The 17,607-nt window shown below is 59.7% G+C and overlaps 2 protein-coding genes across 5 annotated transcripts; one reads left to right on the forward strand and one right to left on the reverse strand.

Annotated features, from left to right (window-relative positions):
* Nucleotides 1-189: 189 nt before the first annotated feature.
* ENTPD7 (ectonucleoside triphosphate diphosphohydrolase 7) lies at nucleotides 190-5,246 on the reverse strand. Of its 2 annotated transcripts, none has more exons than XM_079312928.1 (12): nucleotides 5,129-5,246; nucleotides 4,881-5,048; nucleotides 4,578-4,783; nucleotides 4,351-4,501; nucleotides 3,857-3,960; nucleotides 3,727-3,783; nucleotides 3,308-3,456; nucleotides 3,065-3,231; nucleotides 1,962-2,286; nucleotides 1,795-1,880; nucleotides 1,516-1,677; nucleotides 190-1,373 (listed from the first exon to the last, which is right to left on the reverse strand). In XM_079312928.1, exons 1-12 carry the CDS (start codon nucleotides 5,134-5,136, stop codon nucleotides 1,145-1,147), a joined length of 1,812 nt encoding a protein of 603 aa, XP_079169054.1. In that variant the 5' UTR covers nucleotides 5,137-5,246; the 3' UTR covers nucleotides 190-1,144. The 2 variants fall into 2 exon arrangements, with proteins under 2 accessions (XP_079169054.1, XP_079169053.1); XM_079312927.1 differs by having other exon boundaries at nucleotides 3,065-3,234.
* A 590-nt stretch (nucleotides 5,247-5,836) lies between these two features.
* On the forward strand, nucleotides 5,837-9,837 carry SLC25A28 (solute carrier family 25 member 28). 3 transcript variants are annotated; one of them, XM_079313083.1, is made up of 4 exons: nucleotides 5,837-6,181; nucleotides 6,277-6,511; nucleotides 7,239-7,349; nucleotides 8,739-9,837. In XM_079313083.1, the coding sequence occupies exons 1-4, from the start codon at nucleotides 5,873-5,875 to the stop codon at nucleotides 9,254-9,256; spliced, it is 1,173 nt and encodes a 390-aa protein (XP_079169209.1). In that variant the 5' UTR covers nucleotides 5,837-5,872; the 3' UTR covers nucleotides 9,257-9,837. The 3 variants fall into 3 exon arrangements, with proteins under 3 accessions (XP_079169209.1, XP_079169208.1, XP_079169207.1); XM_079313082.1 differs by having other exon boundaries at nucleotides 5,847-6,181; nucleotides 6,277-6,505; nucleotides 7,293-7,349; XM_079313081.1 differs by lacking the exon at nucleotides 5,837-6,181 and having other exon boundaries at nucleotides 6,358-6,713; nucleotides 7,293-7,349.
* Nucleotides 9,838-17,607: the final 7,770 nt, after the last annotated feature.

Below are 17,607 nucleotides of genomic sequence, written 5' to 3' on the forward strand. Positions count from 1 at the left end.
CAGAGTTCCCCTTGCTGCTAACAGCTCAGTTAAGCTCAGTCCTGCTGGAATCAGAGAACAATACTGGCAGGAAAGAAGCTCCATCGTCGCACTGTGGCAGCACGAAGCAGCAGCAGAGCTGTGCAGACATGCAGCCACCCCAGCGGCCATCGCTGCTGGGAGCTGCTGGCTAGGAAATGAGACCAGTGCTGGATGGCTCAAGGGGTTTGTTTATTGCTACAGGAATGGGAACAGCTGAGTTCAATAAAAGTGACAAACTTCATTGGACCACGGGTGGGGCTCCAGCCCCAGGGAAGGTTTGTGCCTGTGTGCACAGCTGCAGCCCTGACCTGTCCTGGGGCTGTGAGCTGGGCTGGATTGAGGTGGCTCTTCCAGGGGCAGGTCCAGCCCGCACTCACAGAGGAAAGAACCACAGGTCCTGACACTAGTGCCTGGATCACCACAGGGCAGTTGTGCCCAGGAGGGAATGTGTGAAAGGAAAGAGCCCACTTTGGTGGTGCCTCAAGAATCAACCAGTGAGCCCTCAGGGCTCAGTCCGGAATGTTGGGTAGGACTATAAGATTGTCCTCAGAGGGAAGACATAGCCAAGAGTAGGACACCCCCTCAAGAATACTCTTAAGAGGGGCCACCTTGGGCAAAGCAGCCTGGTGGAACTTGTGGTTTATCTTGTTCCTGCAGTAACTTAGCTGGTGCCTGCCATTCTCCCAGCCCCAGGCTTGTCAGGGCCTGCAGAAGGCCACCAACCCAGGTGATGAACCACAGCACACCACCAGGTTACTCTGCAAACCGGTGGCTGAGTCATGGGGTGGCTCAGTGCTTCAGGCCACAGACCTGGGTTGGCTGCCTCAGTGACAGTGTCCTGTTATCTGAGGGATGTGCCAGGGCTACAGCCTTGAGCCTGCTGGTAGCAGAGGACTTTGCTCTACACCACGTAGTGAGGCAAAGGCCGGAGGCCAAGAAATGCTAAGATTAGGACTGGGGCAAGGTGGAGAGGAAAGCTCTCGTGTCCATAGCTGCCTCAGCCCACAGACTCTGGTTCTGATGCAGAGATGATGGAGTGCAGACTTTGAGATGGTCACTCAGAGCCCAGGCTGTCTGCCAGTCCTAGTTCTGCTGGTGCAACCGATGCTGGGTGCCACCGGCGTCACGGCACGCTTCCCTGGCCCAGCGGCACCACCACCTTGTCCAGCCAGAGCAGGGGGTGCTGGGCCGAGCGCAGCTGCCGGCGGTGGATGCGGCGCAGCCGCAGGAGGTAGAGGATGATGGCCAGCGCCACGACCAGGATGCAGGCAAAGAAGAGATAGTGGTTGTAGACGAAGGAGAGGCGCAGCCAGGAGGCGTGTGCTTGCCGGATGCTCTCCTGACGGAGATCCCTACGGAAAGGAGTGTCAGGACTGGCCACGAGATGCAGTGGGCTACTGCCAGGGTCCGTGCAGAGCCCTCACCCAGTGCAGTTACTCCTGCTCCTCCACAGCCACCCTGCCCTGTGTGACACCATCAGCGAGCCCGTGGTACCTGAGTGGCAGAAACCGCGTCTTGTAGAGGATGGCTCCCAGTGTCCACTGCACCTCCCGGTCGTACACCAGCTGGGCTGTGCGCAGGCTGGGGTAGTCCAGCGGGAACTGGAAGCCCTCGTGAAGGACTTGGTACATCCAGGCTGATTTGAAGCACTGATACCTGCAACACACAGCACACAGGAGCATCAGCCAGACACTTAAAACCGCACCGGTCCCTTGCTCCAGCAAAAGGCCTCCAGGAGTTCCAGCCATGGCCCCTCCCAGCAAGTCCAATTACTTCAGCCGGTGCTGGTCAGCATGTGCCGAGTAGAGGCCGCCACGGAAACGCTGCGTCAGTACCTCCCATCGCTGGCTGCAGTACTCCTGGGGAAAGGAGAAGTTGAGGTTCAGAGCAAACCACCCTCACTCCCAGCCCCAGAACAGCCCAGCTGGGGCAGCACCCACCTGGGCAGCAGAGGTGAAGGTGGGGGCACTGTACTGGCCCCCCAGGCGCAGCACATCCTCGGTGCAGTAGAAGAACTCTGAGAAGCCGTAAAACTCGCTGTTGCTGAAGTCAATGGGTGCTTTGTAGGTCTCCACCAGGGAGGCATGGCTGCCATTGGACCCTGCCAGGAGGGGCTGCAGCAGCTTTGCACAGGTCTGCCAGTCCCCTTGTCCCCTCATGTACAGGGTTTTGCCACCCCTCACCACCGTGTCCTCCAGCCCCACGGGCAGGCAGGGGTCCAAGAAGGGCATGTTGGGGCTCAGCCCTATCTGCTGGCTGTGCAGCCTGGAAAACAGCCCAGGAAAGAATGGCAGTTGCACAGGCAGTTGCATATACCACCTCCCCAAAGCGTAATCTAGCCCTGTCCCACATCCAGATACCCTCTGCACCAGACCAGGCTGTATCCTCTCATACCCTGCAGAGCTGGTGCCTGCCCTGCGACTTCCTGCTAAGGCTGAACTCGCCAGATCTGTCATGCTGGCCTGAGCTGCATGCTCTGAGCAGCTGTAGGGTGCAACAAGGCACAGCCCACCCCACCCAGCTCATGGGGATGTGTGCCTCTGCACAGTCCCTGGGGCTCTGGAGGCAGGGGCTGCTCCTGGCACAGGAGTACCTGGGCACCAAGCCTCTCCACCTCTGGCGGCAGCTTCATGTAGTGCTCTTTGAAGGAAAGGAGATACAGGAGACAGGAGAGCTCGAGGTGGGGATGCAATGGAAAGATCTGTTGAGTGAATCGGTGCTGGAGAAGGGGGAGTCAGAGCAGGAAAAGCCAAAAGCCACTAGGAGGGGCCTCCCTGTAGCCTGTCACAAGGAGAGAAGGAGGAAGGCAGGGAGCTGTGGCACTGATAAGGCCTGCCAGGCTTGGAGAACAGCAGCAGCCAAGCACTCTGTGCCAGCCCAGGCACCTGCCACTGCCACACAGCTGCTGCCAGCGTGGCTGAGGGAGCTGTTATCACCACAGGCAGCTCTTGAGGCAAATCCAAGGGGAAAGCACAGCATGAAGGAACCAGCACCCCGTTTCACAGTGCTCTAGTGGGGGTACCACTAGGTGAGGCAGCAGTACCGGTTGTGCACATAGGTTTGGTTCAGCACTTGCTCCTCATAGCGCTGCCGGGCAAAATTGCCCCCGAAGCCCAGGAAAGTGTTGACGTAGACACGGTACATGTGGCCAGTGTGCTGCACATCACAGCCCAGGTTGAATTCTGCCAGCAAGCTCTTAGCAGCCTCCTCCTGCTGACACAGATAGGTCCATGATCAGCAGCTATCCAGGGAAGGCAGGAGCTGCTCTTGGGGACCAGACACGCACCTGCTGTGGGGAGGAGATGGCTCCGGAGTCGGGCACTTCGTAGGCAATCTGCAGGGAGGCGCCTCCCATGTCTAGGATCCCAACTGTTCTTTTCCGAACTAGGGACTTCCTCTGGTCCCCCAGTGCTACAGTGACCACTGCATCTTCCTCTGCAATCCACAGCAGCATGTCAGCAAGAGGCAGGGCTTGGGGCAGCATCTTTTCCCTTCCACCATCACTGCACAGCTGCCTCATGGGGCTCCTCCACCCCTGCAGGCAGACCCCAAGGGCCACCTCCCAGGTCCAGGAAAGTTCCACACAAATGACAGGGGTCAGGCATTTCTGCCTACTCCAGAGATTCAGTAGCTACAGCACTGGTACAAGGTCCAGCACGGCTCTGCTTAGACCCTGCCAGCTGTTCTACACACAGCCAGACTCACCATCCTCATGATCAAACCGCCCCAGGACAAAGTTGATGCCAATCCACGAATAGACACCTGCACAAGGCAGAAAAGGTCATTACAACAACATACTAAAGAGGAACAAGCAGTGCTTTGTGGCAGCTCCTACCTTCCTGCTTCCCTGAGATCACTTCTGCATGTGATTTGGAGAAGAGGAAATCAAACTCCAGGGGAACGTTTGTCACCAAATCGTCCAGGATTGCAGCTTGCTGCCTGTAAGGGTGCAGGAGAGGGACAGATGCTGGGGGATCTTCACCAGCGTCACTGGTGAAGGGACCAGGAGTCACTGCACTACAGCCCTCGTTCAACCCCACAAGTTCTGCTGCTGCAGCCAGCATGTTTAGGAGATGAAAAATAGATCTATTTGTTTTAAATCCTCAGTCAAAAGCATCTCCTCTCAGCTCCCTCCCAGTATGCTCAAACACTCCTTTTGCATCCATCACCACTCACACCTACAACGCACCCCTTCCTTTTTCCTTTTTCAATTTCCCCCCACAAGATTCTCGATTCTCCCTCAAGATCAGGCAGCTGTCCTGCCCTTCCTCGGGGGGCTGAGAGATGCCAGCGCACCCCTGGCTCGCCTGACGAGGGCCGCGAACTCACCGCTCGGGCAGCAGCCGCATCCCCGCCGTGCACAGGATGTACAGCGGCGTCTCCTTGTGCTTGCGCGCCGGGACGTGCGCTGCCGCGAACCGCAGCAGGGGCCGCAGGTAGGGGGTGGCCTGCTCGGGGGCTGCCGCCGTCACGGAGATGCCTGGCGAGGAAGGCGCGGTGAGCCAGCCCGGCCCCGTCCGTGCCGGGGCTCGGGGCCGGAGAGGGGCAGCACGCACCGGGTTTAATCTTCTTGACGACGGGGCGGCTGTTCCGGTCCCTCATCTGCTTGATGTCCAGCAGGTCGTGGGGGTTCCCGTTGTGCGGGGGCCAGAAGTAGACGAAAATGCGGGACCCGCTGCTCCCGCAGTCCACCACCACCCCGTAATTAAGGGACGAATCCTCGGTGTCTGTGGCCGTCAGTTCCGCCACGTGCGCCAGGTACCTGCGCCACGGAGGCTCAGCATCGGCGGCTCAGCACCGGCGGCTCAGCACCGGCGGCCGGCGGTGACCCCGCTCCCGGCATCCCGGTCCCCGCTCACCTGTCGTCCCGCCGGGAGGCGCGGGGCGGCGCGGCCCAGCGGCGGGGCACGACGGCCGCCAGCAGCAGCAGCAGCCCCAAGAGGAGAGCGAGCCCCAGCGCAACAGAGCGCTGCCGAGGCCCCGGGCACGGTCCCACCGAGCGCCACGACAGACAGGAAATACCGATCCTGAGGGTAGAGACCACTGCTCAGCACCGGAACCCCGCCGGCCCCGACTCCCCGGCCCGGCTCCGCCCGGCCCCATTCACCTGGCCATGTGCACCCGCCGCTGCCCGCCCGCGCATCGCCGCTGCGGGCACCGCCGCCGGCACCGGCGGACACGTCACCGGCCGCCGCCGCCGCGCCCCGCCGGGCGGAGCCCCGCCCCCCGTGGCACGGCGACCAATCGACTCGGCCCGCCCCGCTGGAGCCACGCCCATGCTGCCCGGCCACCAATCATACTGGGCGGGACGCGCCCCCTCCCGCGCGGATGGGGCGGTGCCCAGCTTCGCCCTTGCTCCCGCGTCCGACCTTCGCCGCGAGGCGTCACGCCGAGGCCTCCAGCCAATCGCGAGTGCCCAAATACACAGCACGCGCCGACGTCCGGAGTGGCGGGCACGCCGGCCAATGGCGGCTGCCCGGCCCCGCGGGGAGGCGGGGCGAGCGGGCCAAAGGTCGCTGGCGCCCCGGCCAATGCGCTGCGCGGTAGGGCGGGGCGCCAAGTTGAGACACCCAATGATCGGCGAGGATCGGCAGGGCGGGCAGTCCCGGCGGCCAACGGGCGGCGGGCCGGAACGCGCCGGAGGGAGCGGCCGGCCAATGGCGGCGCCCGAGCCGCGGCGCCGGCGGCCAATGAGCGCGGGGGTGCGTGGGCGGTGCGCGGCCTGCCGAGCCAATGGGCGCGCTGCGGAGGCGGGCACCGAGCGGCGGCGGCCAATGGACGCCGGGAAGGGGCGGGGCAGCGTGGGGCGCGGCGGGCGCGGGCCGGGGCGGCGGACGGCGGCGGCGGCGCGATGGAGCTGGGGGCGGGAGCGGGGGCGGGCGCGGGCCCCGGCTCGCGGGGCGGCGCGGAGTCGGGCCGCGTCCTGCTGCTGCTGATGGGTGGCGGCGGCGCGGGCCGGGCGCGGCGGGGCGGCGCGGAGACGGAGGTGGCGCCGGGTCCCGGTGCCGGTGCCGGCCCGGGAGGCCCCGAGCCGCGCTCCCCGCCCGCCCCTGACTACGAGGCGCTGCCCCAGGGCGCCGCCGTGTCCACGCACATGCTGGCGGGCGCCGTGGCGGGCGTCATGGAGCACTGCGTGATGTACCCCATCGACTGCGTCAAGGTGCCGGCGGGCGCGGGGAGGGGGGCGCGGGGCGTCGCACCGGGGCCCCGGGCACGGTCTGACGGCCCGCACGCCGGGCCCGCCCTGTTTTGCAGACGCGGATGCAGAGTTTGCAGCCGGAGCCCGCCGCTCGCTACCGGAACGTGCTGGAGGCCCTGTGGCGCATCGCCCGCACCGAGGGCGTCTGGCGGCCCATGCGGGGCCTGAACATCACCGCCACCGGCGCCGGCCCGGCGCACGCCCTCTACTTCGCCTGCTACGAAAAGTTAAAAAAGACGCTGAGCGACGTTATCCACGCGGGGGGCAATAGCCATGTGGCCAACGGTACCGGCCCCGCCGCGCCCGGGGGGGAGCGGGGCGGGAGCGGCAGGTTTGGCGGTAGGGAGGCCGGTCCCGGCGCGGGGTCGGGGTGCCGCGGATGTCCTAAAGCCCTGTGCTCTCTCCAGCCGTGAGCCAGCCGCACGGTGCCGGGCACGGGGAAGCGCCGCTCCGCGCCCGCCAGAGCTGCTGCCAGGTATCTGGGCTGACGCAGGTTAGTGGCCCTGGCTCGGAAGGATGCTGGTGGACAGGAGCTGCCTGCAGACAAGCTGGGACTGGCCGTGGCCCCGTGGGTTGGCAGTGCCAGAGCTCGCGCCAGGAGTGCCGTGGTTTTGGAGCCCGTCTCGCCATGGTGCCCATTGCACGTCTCAAGGACCCGCCACAGTAGGGGGAGCATGGGGCTACGGGGAGAGCAGGGCACGTTCTGCCCCTGGCGGGCACGCAGCACAGTGCCAGCCGCTTCTCCATGGCACGTGGGGACACTCGCCATCCTAAGGCCTCCCTGCCGGCTGGGAGTGGCGCTGGCCTGTCCCCCAAGGAGTGGGCACAAAGGAGTCCCGGTCACCCCATGGCATTTGGCAGCCTGTCACAATCTTCTCCCCCTCTTTCTCGACCTCCCTCTGGGTGGGAATCTCTGAGGACATGTGTTTTGGAAGGGAGATGGAGGCCACCTTCGGATCTCACCTTTTTCAGGGGCCTCCTCCTGTGCCTTGGCCAGGGCCTTGGGGCTGTGGTGGAGTCCCAGGGTCCCTCACCTTTCCCCCCCTCACATGTGGCAGTTCTTGTTTTGCAGGTGCAGCCGGGTGTGTAGCAACATTGCTCCACGATGCAGCCATGAACCCTGCTGAAGGTAACGATGGTCCTGGCCTGCTGGGGAGGGGAGACTGGGGGTCTGCCCCAGCCTCTTGGGTCGCCTCTGCAGCACATAGAGAGCTCTTGTTACTTGCCTGACTGCAGGGGTTCTTTGGGGGCCTGCCCAGTTGGGGACCCTGCTGGCTGCCTGTTATGGACAGGGTGGGTAGAAGAGACTAACTTGGGAGCACAGCAAACCTTAGTTTAGGAGGAGCTGGGAGGGCGTGGGCCTTTCTTCCAGGAGTTTGGCTGGAGACTTACCTGGAGCAGGAGAGAAGGCAAGGGAGATGTGATTGGCACTGCCAAAGTCATTCCAAGTGTGTGGAAACTGGTTATTGCTGTATTGACATCTAGGGAAGACATGGTACAGTTATGGGCCTGTGTTCAAGGGGAAAGTTAAAAAAGTAGGCTACAAAAACATGCTGGAGAAATTGGGAGGAGGGAGATCTTGTGAAATACCTGGAATATGCTGATTTTGATGAGCCTGGTATATATGAAAGAGTCATACAGAGTAATTTTACTAAGTCTATGAAAGTGGTGGGAGAAGGAGAAGCAAGAGGAATGTATCTTATGACTGCTTATGAAGCAGTCATGAAGGTATCTTAAAACCAGGTGGTGCAGGCTCCAGCTGATCTGGGCACAGATCCTGCCTCCCCACGGCATGGCAGGGACCCCAGGGAGCAGGCAGCTGCCAGACCGTTGCCATTCCTTCCCTGGAGCTTCTCTTGTCATGACTGTAGTAGTTCAGCATCACATCATTTGTAGCTCATTATGGTCACATGGAAATACAGGGAGGTGGACCAGTGGCAGGCTGTGCTCTGGACTCCCCGTCCCACTCTTGGATGTGTTGGGAGGGTTGGCATCTGAATCTTGCCCCGGAGTGGCTGCAATTTGGCAGTGGCTGCTAACAGTTCCTGGCTTGCGGGCTCTGCAATGAGCTGTCGTTATTCTGGGCTGCAGTGGGGGTGGCAGGGAGGAACAGTCTTCACCAGATCGAGAGCTATCTGGGAAATGAGACTCTGGATGCTGGGGGGTTCTTCTGACTGTAGCTCTGTAGTAGTGGATAGGGAAACATCAGTTGGTTGGGAGCAAGGGTGGATCTGGACTGAAGCAATGGGATATCGGCATATTCCCTGAGGCTGTGGCATGTGAGTGGCTTCATAGTGGTGATGTCTGTGTGACAGTGATGCCTCAGCAGATTTAAATAGCTGGTGACTTGTTTGGAGACACAGGGGCACTGGTGGTTCGAGTTGTCTCTCTTCAGCTCTTAGGCCAGTGTGACTAAACTCCAAGCAGTTGGAGGAAGCCTGGCTTTGTGTTTACCCTTTTCTCTCCTCTTCCCCTCCGTGCCTGGGTCCTGGCTGCTGCTGCCGCCGCCTGTCCCAAGTGGTGAAGCAGAGGATGCAGATGTACAACTCGCCTTACCAGCATGTGACGGACTGTGTACGGGCTGTGTGGCGCAACGAAGGGGCCGGAGCTTTCTACCGCAGCTACACCACCCAGCTCACCATGAACATCCCCTTCCAAGCCATTCACTTCATGACCTATGAGTTCTTGCAAGAGCAGCTCAACCCCCACAGACAGTACAACCCAGGCTCCCACGTGGTCTCTGGAGCCTGCGCGGGGGCCGTCGCTGCTGCTGCCACTACGCCTTTGGACGTTTGCAAAACGCTGCTCAACACCCAGGAGTCCCTGGCCTTGAGCTCCAACATCAGTGGACACATCACAGGCATGGCTAATGCCTTCAGGACGGTGTACCAGGTGGGCGGTGTGACCGCCTACTTCAGAGGGGTGCAGGCCAGAGTCATTTTTCAGATGCCCTCAACAGCGATTGCCTGGTCTGTGTACGAGTTCTTCAAATACATCCTTACCAAGCGCCAGGAGGAGCGTCGGGCTGGGAAGTGATCCAGATCCAAACGCTGTTCCAGACCTGCCTCACATCCCCTCCTGGTTTGTCTTCTGACCCCTCTCCCATTTGGTTTGGTTTGTGTCAAAGAGAGGGGGCAGCGAAGCCCTTCGGGGTTTAGCGATGCCTTTTTTGCCTGTGGCGGTTGCAGCTCTGCTCAGGCTGCACAGCTTGCTCTCTCCTGGGCTCCTCTGAGATGTCCTGCTGGGAGCTGCAGCCCAGGCCACATCCCCTGCACTTGGGTGGAGCTGTGCTCCTGACCTCCCTTAACCGCAGCATCTCACACAAAACTCACCCCTGCTCAGAGGGGAAGGTGAATGTCCTGCCCTGCCCCGGCAGGGCCAAGCTGAGCTCGCAGTTGCCAAGGAGGGGCTGGCAGGGATGCTGGGGGCTTTGTCTGGCTTTTGGCTGAAGCAAAGTGCAAGTCTTGGCCGTTGTCTCGTAGCACGCACAGTGATGCTGACTGCCCCGGGGTGGTGGTGGTGGTGGGCGAGGGGAGGATGGCACTTGAGGAGGGAGCTTGTAGGTTTGTTCTTGTTCCTGCTCTTGACACCTCCAATAAAAACAGTTCTGCTCTATCCTCATGTCCCATTCTTACTCCAGCATGGCCCAGCTCCCAGCAGTGTGCCTTTCTGACTGTGCCTGGTGCTGAGCTCATTTGACTGATGCCAGGGCAGGGAGGGAAGAGCAGTCTAGGGGTGGTGCTGGGAGAAGGGGGCCTGTCTGGCCCAGTCCTGGCAGCATGCAGGGGTGAGGGTGCCCCATCCCCTTTGGCTCACGGTCCATCTCCTGCTGCTGGTGTGAGTTGTGGCCCTGCAGGAGAAGCTGAGGTTTATGTTCCTTGGCCACATGGTTCCACACGTTCAGTCTGACTGGGGATCTTCAGGATGCTTCCAAACTGCTCCAAATGGAGGTGTTGGCAGGAGGGGCTGTGTGTCAGGATCAGCACAGGAATGTGATGCTGAGTGAGGCTGGAAGGCTTTGTGCACCTCATATGGGAGATTTAGGGCTCAGCAGAGGTTTTGCCCCATAAGTTTGAGTAATTAGAGTAGTTTGATACTTGATGAGCATCTCAAAATTGCTCAAAGTGCTAATATACTTTCCAATCTAGTGGTAATTGGTAGAATAACTTTCACATGTCAGTTGTCTTGATACCAGTTTAATGTAGGGTCCTGCCCAATTATGGAGCTGTGAGCTGAGCACTAAAGTATTGCCTCATTGTGCTGACCTGCCCCCAGAGCTGATCTCTGGGTTTCTTGGAGGTGCTCGTGGATGATGCCTCCCAATGTGTTCAGGTATGTGTCCCATACAGGAATGCCCAAAATAATTCCCTGGAAGAAATGCATTCACAGCTGTGGTATGTGCTGCTGGTGGGTGTCTGGGTTGGGTTGGAGCTGCTCCAGAGGATCTGCTGGCCTGGCCTGCACAGAAGACTGCTGGAGTGGGCTGTGCTGAGGACAGGGGTTTTCCTGTGGCTGGAAAAGCTGCTGGGTGAGCAAAGGGGATGTGCTGCCCTCAGTGGCTTTGGGCTGGAGGGCAGGAACCCCTGCACTACAGGGTTGGGTGCTTGACACCCTGCCCAAGCCCCAGCCCAGCCCTGAATCCACCTTTCCCTTACACATCTCTCTTGTCCTGGTTCCTTAAGGTGGTGAGGGAAGCTGCATAACCACCTGTGGGATTTTTGATGGCTGCCTGGCAGGTCTGGATGTCCCTGGCACAGAGCAGCCACAGCCACCACTCTGCAGCCTGGGTCCTCCTGGTTGTGTGCTGTGCCCATCCTCTACTCCCTGGCATGGGCTGCAGGCTCCTGGTCCCTGCTTTTTTTGCAGTAGGATGAGAAACTCTTTAAAGACACAAAAGCTGCAGGAGATCAGGAAATTGAAGTTTTCCCACTATTTCAGGAGCTGGGGCTTTAAGAAATAGTCTGAGTATTGCAAGATTTGGCAGCCCTGCACCTCCTCCACCCAAGAGGGAGAAGCAGAGATGGCTGGGAGAGACCAGGGCAGAATTAGGTTGGAGGGCAGGGCATTAGGCAGGAGTTTGCAGAAGGTGGGTACAACTAGGCTTTGCCAGGACGAGTCTGTCTGCCCAGAAGCTGAAAGCTGTTGGCAGCAGAGCTGCAGCTTTGCCTTTAGCCCTCACCACACACTGGGGCAATGACAAACTCCATGGAGGAAAAGGAATAAACACACCAGGGCTGGGGGAAGATTCACACATTAAATCCATCAGCTGCTGAAAAACGCTCTCTAAATGTCAGTGGATGAAGGCATGATTGAAAGTGTCTCTAGGATGTTTTCCAGTAATAACTACCCACAGAAGTGCTGGGGGGGGAGGGACACCTCCAGGAGCAGGGATATGATAAGTCAGCACAGCCCAGAAGTGCTGCTATGTGAGCAATTGGCCTACAGCGTTGCCCTGGCAAGGGCACAGCCTTTCTGGTCTCTGCCAGCTTTCCCAGCTGGGTGTTGCCCAGTGCAGGCAGCAACAGCCCTGCAGGGAATGGTACTGCCTGTTCTGGCTTTGGCACTGCAGGGACAGTACAGCTGCCATGGGGATTCCCAGATATCCCTTGGGCCAGGCCACAACAGAAAAAAATGTTCTGCTGCCATCTCTGAGCTGAATGCCTGACACAAACAGGGCTGGCTGTGGCAGTGTGCTGCTTCACCTCAGTTCTGCCAGGGTGGGGGTGTTCCCTTGCCAGACAGACTGGTTCCTCTGGCACCTTTGGCATGATGAGATGCCTGGAGGCAATGGAGTTATTGGCTGGTTCAGCTCTGGCCACTGCCTTTCCAAGGTCTAATAACGTCTCTCAGTGTAGGCACGCTGCTCTGGGTCTGTCCTATGGCCTCCTAGGTATTTGGCTGTGCTTGAGTGAGATCTCTCCTCCTACAGCCTCTTCTGAGTAAAGAGACTATTTTTGGCTTTCCAGCTAGGAAGCAATGCTCAGCAGAGTTTTGGAGACAATCCCTTTTCCTTTCAGCTCCTTGCAGGATCCCCAGCCACATCCAGCACAGGCAGGGGTTGCTGCCTTGCCTTCCTGTGTCCAGCTGCCCCTTGAGCCCTGTGCTGCTGTGTTCTGGCTGGGTGAGCCCTGCAGCCCCTGAGCAGGCAGAGCTGGGAAGCACCACTGGCCTGGCCCTGCTCCAGGTGATAGGTCCAGGGCTGTGCAGCTGTTCTATGGCACAAGCCCAAACTATTTCAGGCAGCCTGAGGTTGCTGTGCCAGGAGCAGCTCAGGAGCCCCCAGCTGCCTTCCTGGGGTAACTGGAGAAGACTGGATTCCAGGTCCAGTTAAGGGCAGAGTGGGGCTGAGGGAAACTGGGGCTGAGGGTTCATCTTACTCTGAGAAGGAAGGGGGGAAATCTCTCCAGTCTCTGTCCTGTACCTTCAGCTGGGGCCAGTGAGCTGCCCCTGCCTTCATGAGCTCACACAGGGCACTGGGGTCCCAGTGCTCAGAAGCTTTTGTCAGCCCAGTTCAGGGACAGGCAGCGGGGCAAAAGCACTGCCTGGAAACCACATCCCTGTGCTCTGCCCTGAGGTTTCCTGCCCCACAGCCCCTCTGCAGTGGGTGCCTGACAGCCCTGCTTGGTGGGAGGAGGTGGCTGGGGCCCATCTCTGCTCCCCATGGGCTCCAGCCTCCCTCAGCCCCAACCCTCCCTGGCTCTGGGATTCCTCAGGGCTGTGTCAGACCCCAATAAAGTTGTACAAGTTCTCATGACCTCCCGGCCTTACAGCAGTGCTGAACACAAGCGCCAGGGCTCCTGGACACAGAGCAGACATTGCCTCTGGTGGGCCTGGGAACCCCTCCTGACCCACTCTGCTGCCTGGGTTAAACTGAGACACAGCTCTGGGCTGGGCTGGCCCCAGCCTGCCTGGCTCTGTCCAAGCATGGCAGTGCAGGGAACAGCCTGAAAGGCTATTTCCCTTTCTAGGCAGGGAATATATTCTGAAAGGCAAAGCTGAGGCTGAAAACCTTCTCTCTTATCTATAGAGAACCACTAGAAGAAGCAATCCCCTAGGCTGGGCTGGCTCTTGGCATGTCTGCTCTGATGAGGAGATATTGGGTGAACACCCTTACTCAGTGCAGGCTTTTCTGTCAAATTCCCCCAACAGGGGACTGCAAAGTGGCATCCTGGCTGGAACTGGGCTGTGGGCAGATGGCCTAATGCACTGGAGAGGTGACAGAAGAGGGGAAGGAGCTGCTTCTGGGCTGGACGGGAGTGGCACAGGGGTGGCAGCAGGGGTCACTCTTGCAAGCGTCCTCGCATGGGTGAGGACAGCTCAGGCGTGCTGTGACACTAGAGCTTGGTCTGGGATCATCCTCAAAAGCAGCTGAAGCAATGGCTGTTCCAGGAGATTGGTGGAGATTTCAGTCCTAATCTCCCTGGCCCAGCATGCCTGCAGATATTGCACTGGCAGCCAGTGTCAGCCCCAGAGAAAGCCTGTAACACCCCCCCGGGGCAATATGGCTTTGGGACTGACATAGGAGACTCCTGACAGGCACAGGCCATGCCTGGCACGGCTAGGTGGGTGCCAGGAGAAATGTAAATCCAAGCACCTTTGGATGCCCGTTAGACCTAAGCAGTATGTCACCTGGAGCACTGCCATAAAAAGGGGAGGGAACTGGGCCAAAACTGGGCTGTGCCTCAGTGTGGGACACAGCTCCCTCTGGTGAGGATGCAGCTGTGACAGGCACCGGGCACTGGACACCCAGCGTGCAGGGAGCGATCACATCAGCTGCAAGCTGCAGGCAGGGTCAGGGCATCAGGAGTTTTAGGGGGGCTCCTGGAATTAGGTGAATTGCATAATTTTGGGGAAAAAAAAAAAATATCAGCTGAAAATCTGCTGAGTCTCTCACAGATTCTGGGTGCTCGTGCTCAGCTAAAAGCTGCAGAACCTCCGCGGCGCGGCGGGGACAGAAGGACTCTGTCAGTCCTGTCCTCGGGCGCTGGCCGGTAGATGGCGGTGGCGTATCTCGCTTGGGGACAGTGTCCCTGTCCCTGCAGCACCCCGGGACCCCGCCGGGACCCCGCCCCGGCACCGCCCGCCTGCAGCAGCCCCGTGCGCGGAGTCGACCCCGGGGAAGTGACTGTGAATTTTATTTATTGTCTAGACGGGAGACAGTGGCATGATGTGACCGAGAAGGGCTCTGGCAGGACACACGGGCAGCTTTGACCTTCAGCAGCACTCTGTTCTGGAGAGGACGAAAATTCAGTTCCCCTCTGTGGACAGGTCACCCGGAACTTTGGCTGAATCAGAGTGAATCCTTCGTGGGTCACCTGGATCCCTGGTGGCAGCACTGTGCCTGATCTCACCAGTGCAGGAAGAAGAAACTGCTAAAACATGCAAGTCCCGCCACCCTGCTCAGCCAGGTGTAGTCATCTTGTGATGCAGTGACTCACCCACGGAAGGGAGGCAGGTCCCTGCCCCTTGTGCTGCAGGCATGTAGTGGGAGAAAGCCTCGCTGGAGGTTCCATAGCACAACTACCAATATTTTAATTACCTGATCCATGGCTGGCAACAGCTTTCTTGGCACTGGAGAGTTCCTGTGTGACAACCCCATATTGCCATTGCCAGGAGGAGCTTCCAGCATCTCCAGCACCTGATGGCTCCACAGAGCCCCAGCGGCCAAGCAGCCTCAGCTGCTCCCAGCTCAGGGGCTGGAGTGGCTGCAGAGGGAAGCTCTGCAGAGCAGGAACTGACCCTCCAAATAGAGAAGCAAGAGCTGGGCACCACACTAGTAAACAGCTGGGTCCCCAGGCTCCCAACCCAGGCAGCAGGAAGTGGGTATGACCAGGTTGATGTGGATGGGACCAGAACCCAGTGATGCCTGCCCAGATTCACGAGCAGCCGAGCAGCCTCACTGGAAGCAGGCATCTCCCTCCGTAGTCAGGTGAGCTCCTTGCTGATGGCCACAAGTGGGTGTTGGAGACACAAGGGTAAAGGATAAGAGGGGGAGGGATGACCTCGGCAGTACAGAGGGAGAGGGGAAGGGAAAAAATGTCAGGAAGGAGAGGAAACCGGAGCATATCTGTGGTGTTGCAGAAGGAACAGCACTGCTTCTGTGTGATCCTGAGCATGATGGAAAGGCCACAGAAAACCAGCAATAACTGGGCTTTGGATAGAGCCTCCCTAGGAGCCACTGGACACATACAAGTTCTGCTCGTGGACTCCTCCTTGTACAGGAAACTTGAATAAAAAACACAGCTGGAGCCTGCACACAGAGTAGGTCTGAGGCTTGGGAGTTAAAACATAGCTGCCCCAAAAGTCCCTCCCTTCCTTTAAATCAGTACACTTACACAATCTCATTCCTGTTTGAAATCAATCAGCACCTTTAAAGCTTGATTCCCAAAGAGCAGTAAGTCCCCCAATCAACCAGGAAGAAACACACGCCCTCTGCCCCTTGTTCATATTCGTCCCTCCCTCCCTGATGTCCCTCTGGCTGTGGCACCACCACAGTGGAACCATGCCGAAGGAATTTCCACCAGAGATTTCCCTGTGCCTCTCACCCTGCTGGAGGCATCCTGGATCAACCTGGTGTGTAGGGGACAGGGTGCATCATGGGCGGGTGCTGCTCTAGCACAGCCACGCAGCAACTTCCCTCCATTGTGTCTCCCCTCCCTGGACAGTCAGTCCAATCTGCAATCTCCCACCATCTCCCTCCCACTGGCCTCTGCCGGCTGTTCCTCCTCTTTGGAGCGTTCCCCTTCCGCCACTCTGCTCTGGGCCCTCCAGTACCGCCATCTCTTTGTGCTGTTTCATCCTCCCCATCAGCTCAGGAGCTTTGGGCGAGGCTCTGCAGAGGGCTCCCTCCCACTAACGCCTTGCCCTTCCTCCAGTCTGAGCTGATGGGACAGCTGGGATGTGTCCCAGTAAAGGGGCTTGCTGTGGTGGACATCTAGAAACTTCCAGTGCCGTGTGTCATCAGCCTGCAGCCAGGCCTCTCAGAATTCCCCAAACGGGTGCTGTTCCAGCTCCGCGCAGGGACAGAAGGGTCAGGATTGTGACCAGGCACAAGTGGAGAGTGCTCCACTATGGCTGGGTCCTGTTGGTGCTGGATCACGCTGGTACTGCCCGGCACCACTCTTGCAACACGGCTGTGAGGTTCTTGGGTGACTTTCTGCTTTACAGAACTGTCCCTGCTCTAGAGACTGTGCCTACAGACCTGGGCAGCCCGTCCCATGCTGGGGCTCTGGTCTCAGCCAGAGGCTCTGGGTGCATGCAATGGATTTCTCATCAACGGCCATGTAGTTTGAGGGGATGTGTTAAGCCAGGAACTCCTCTCACACACCCTGATTTTGGAGGAGCTTCTATTGTGGTTACAGTTCCTCTGGCTTGCACGCTGAAGTATGAACTCATACGGGTCCCCTATTTTTGCAGACAACAGTCTGGCAGAACATGGAGGAAAATGCAACTCCTTCCTATGGCAGAGACAAATCTCTCCAGCCTGACTGCTGCTGTGAAGAAAAGCATTACCTTTGTTCTTGGCTATCCTGTTTCTACCCACGAGACCACAGGGCCTTAACCACTCATCTCTGAAAGCCAAGAGCAGGGCCTGGGCTTCCTCTCCTGCGACACCTTACTGCCATCCAGCAAACAATCAGCTGGGCGTGCCGCATCCTCTCCCAGCGCCGGCCCCGTGAAGCCAGCCGGCCTCGGGGTGGCTCGCGGGACAGCGGGGTGCCGTGCCGAGCCAGGCTGGGAGCTGGGGCCTTCGAGTATCCCACTCTGTCCTCGCAGTGGAAAGAATTTCTCCGCTTCCTTTCAAACAACAAACCCCGAAGGTGCACGTTCAACTTGAGTGGTGGGAATGTGCATAAAACCCGGGGTTAGTAACGCCAGCGGTCGTTACCTGTCTGGTCCTCTGCTCGGGACAGAGGGACGGTCACACAGCACACACGGGAAGGTCACGGGGAGGACACAGTGGGCAGCGCTGGGTCGGGAGGGTGGCATAGCGAGCCCCTGGTCTGCGTCCGTCGCGCCGGCTCCAAAGCGGCTCCGCTCGAAACACCTTCGGAGAGCCAGTGTCGCGGCCGGGCAGATGCGCGGGACGGCACGGGAAAGCTCCCGGCGCCTTTGGTCCCCGCTGCTCCCCGGGTGCCCCAGACGGCCGGTGCTGCCCAGCCCAGCTCTGCATGTCCGGCGCTCCGCGGCGCGGCTCCGGCAGGACCCGCACGGCAAAGGCACGGCCGCGACAGCGGGGCCGCCACCGCCCCGAGAGCGCCTCGGTGGCGACAGCGGGACCGGCCGGCCCGGGACGGGGCGGCCGGCAGGCGACCCCGAGGCCGGACCCTTGGGGCTCGGGAGCCTCGGCCGCCCCCTCCCCCTGCAATCGAGCGAAATGGCTGAAC

The sequence above is a fragment of the Erithacus rubecula genome (genome assembly GCF_903797595.1).
Source record: "Erithacus rubecula genome assembly, chromosome: 9".
In the NCBI taxonomy this organism is placed as follows: domain Eukaryota; kingdom Metazoa; phylum Chordata; class Aves; order Passeriformes; family Muscicapidae; genus Erithacus; species Erithacus rubecula.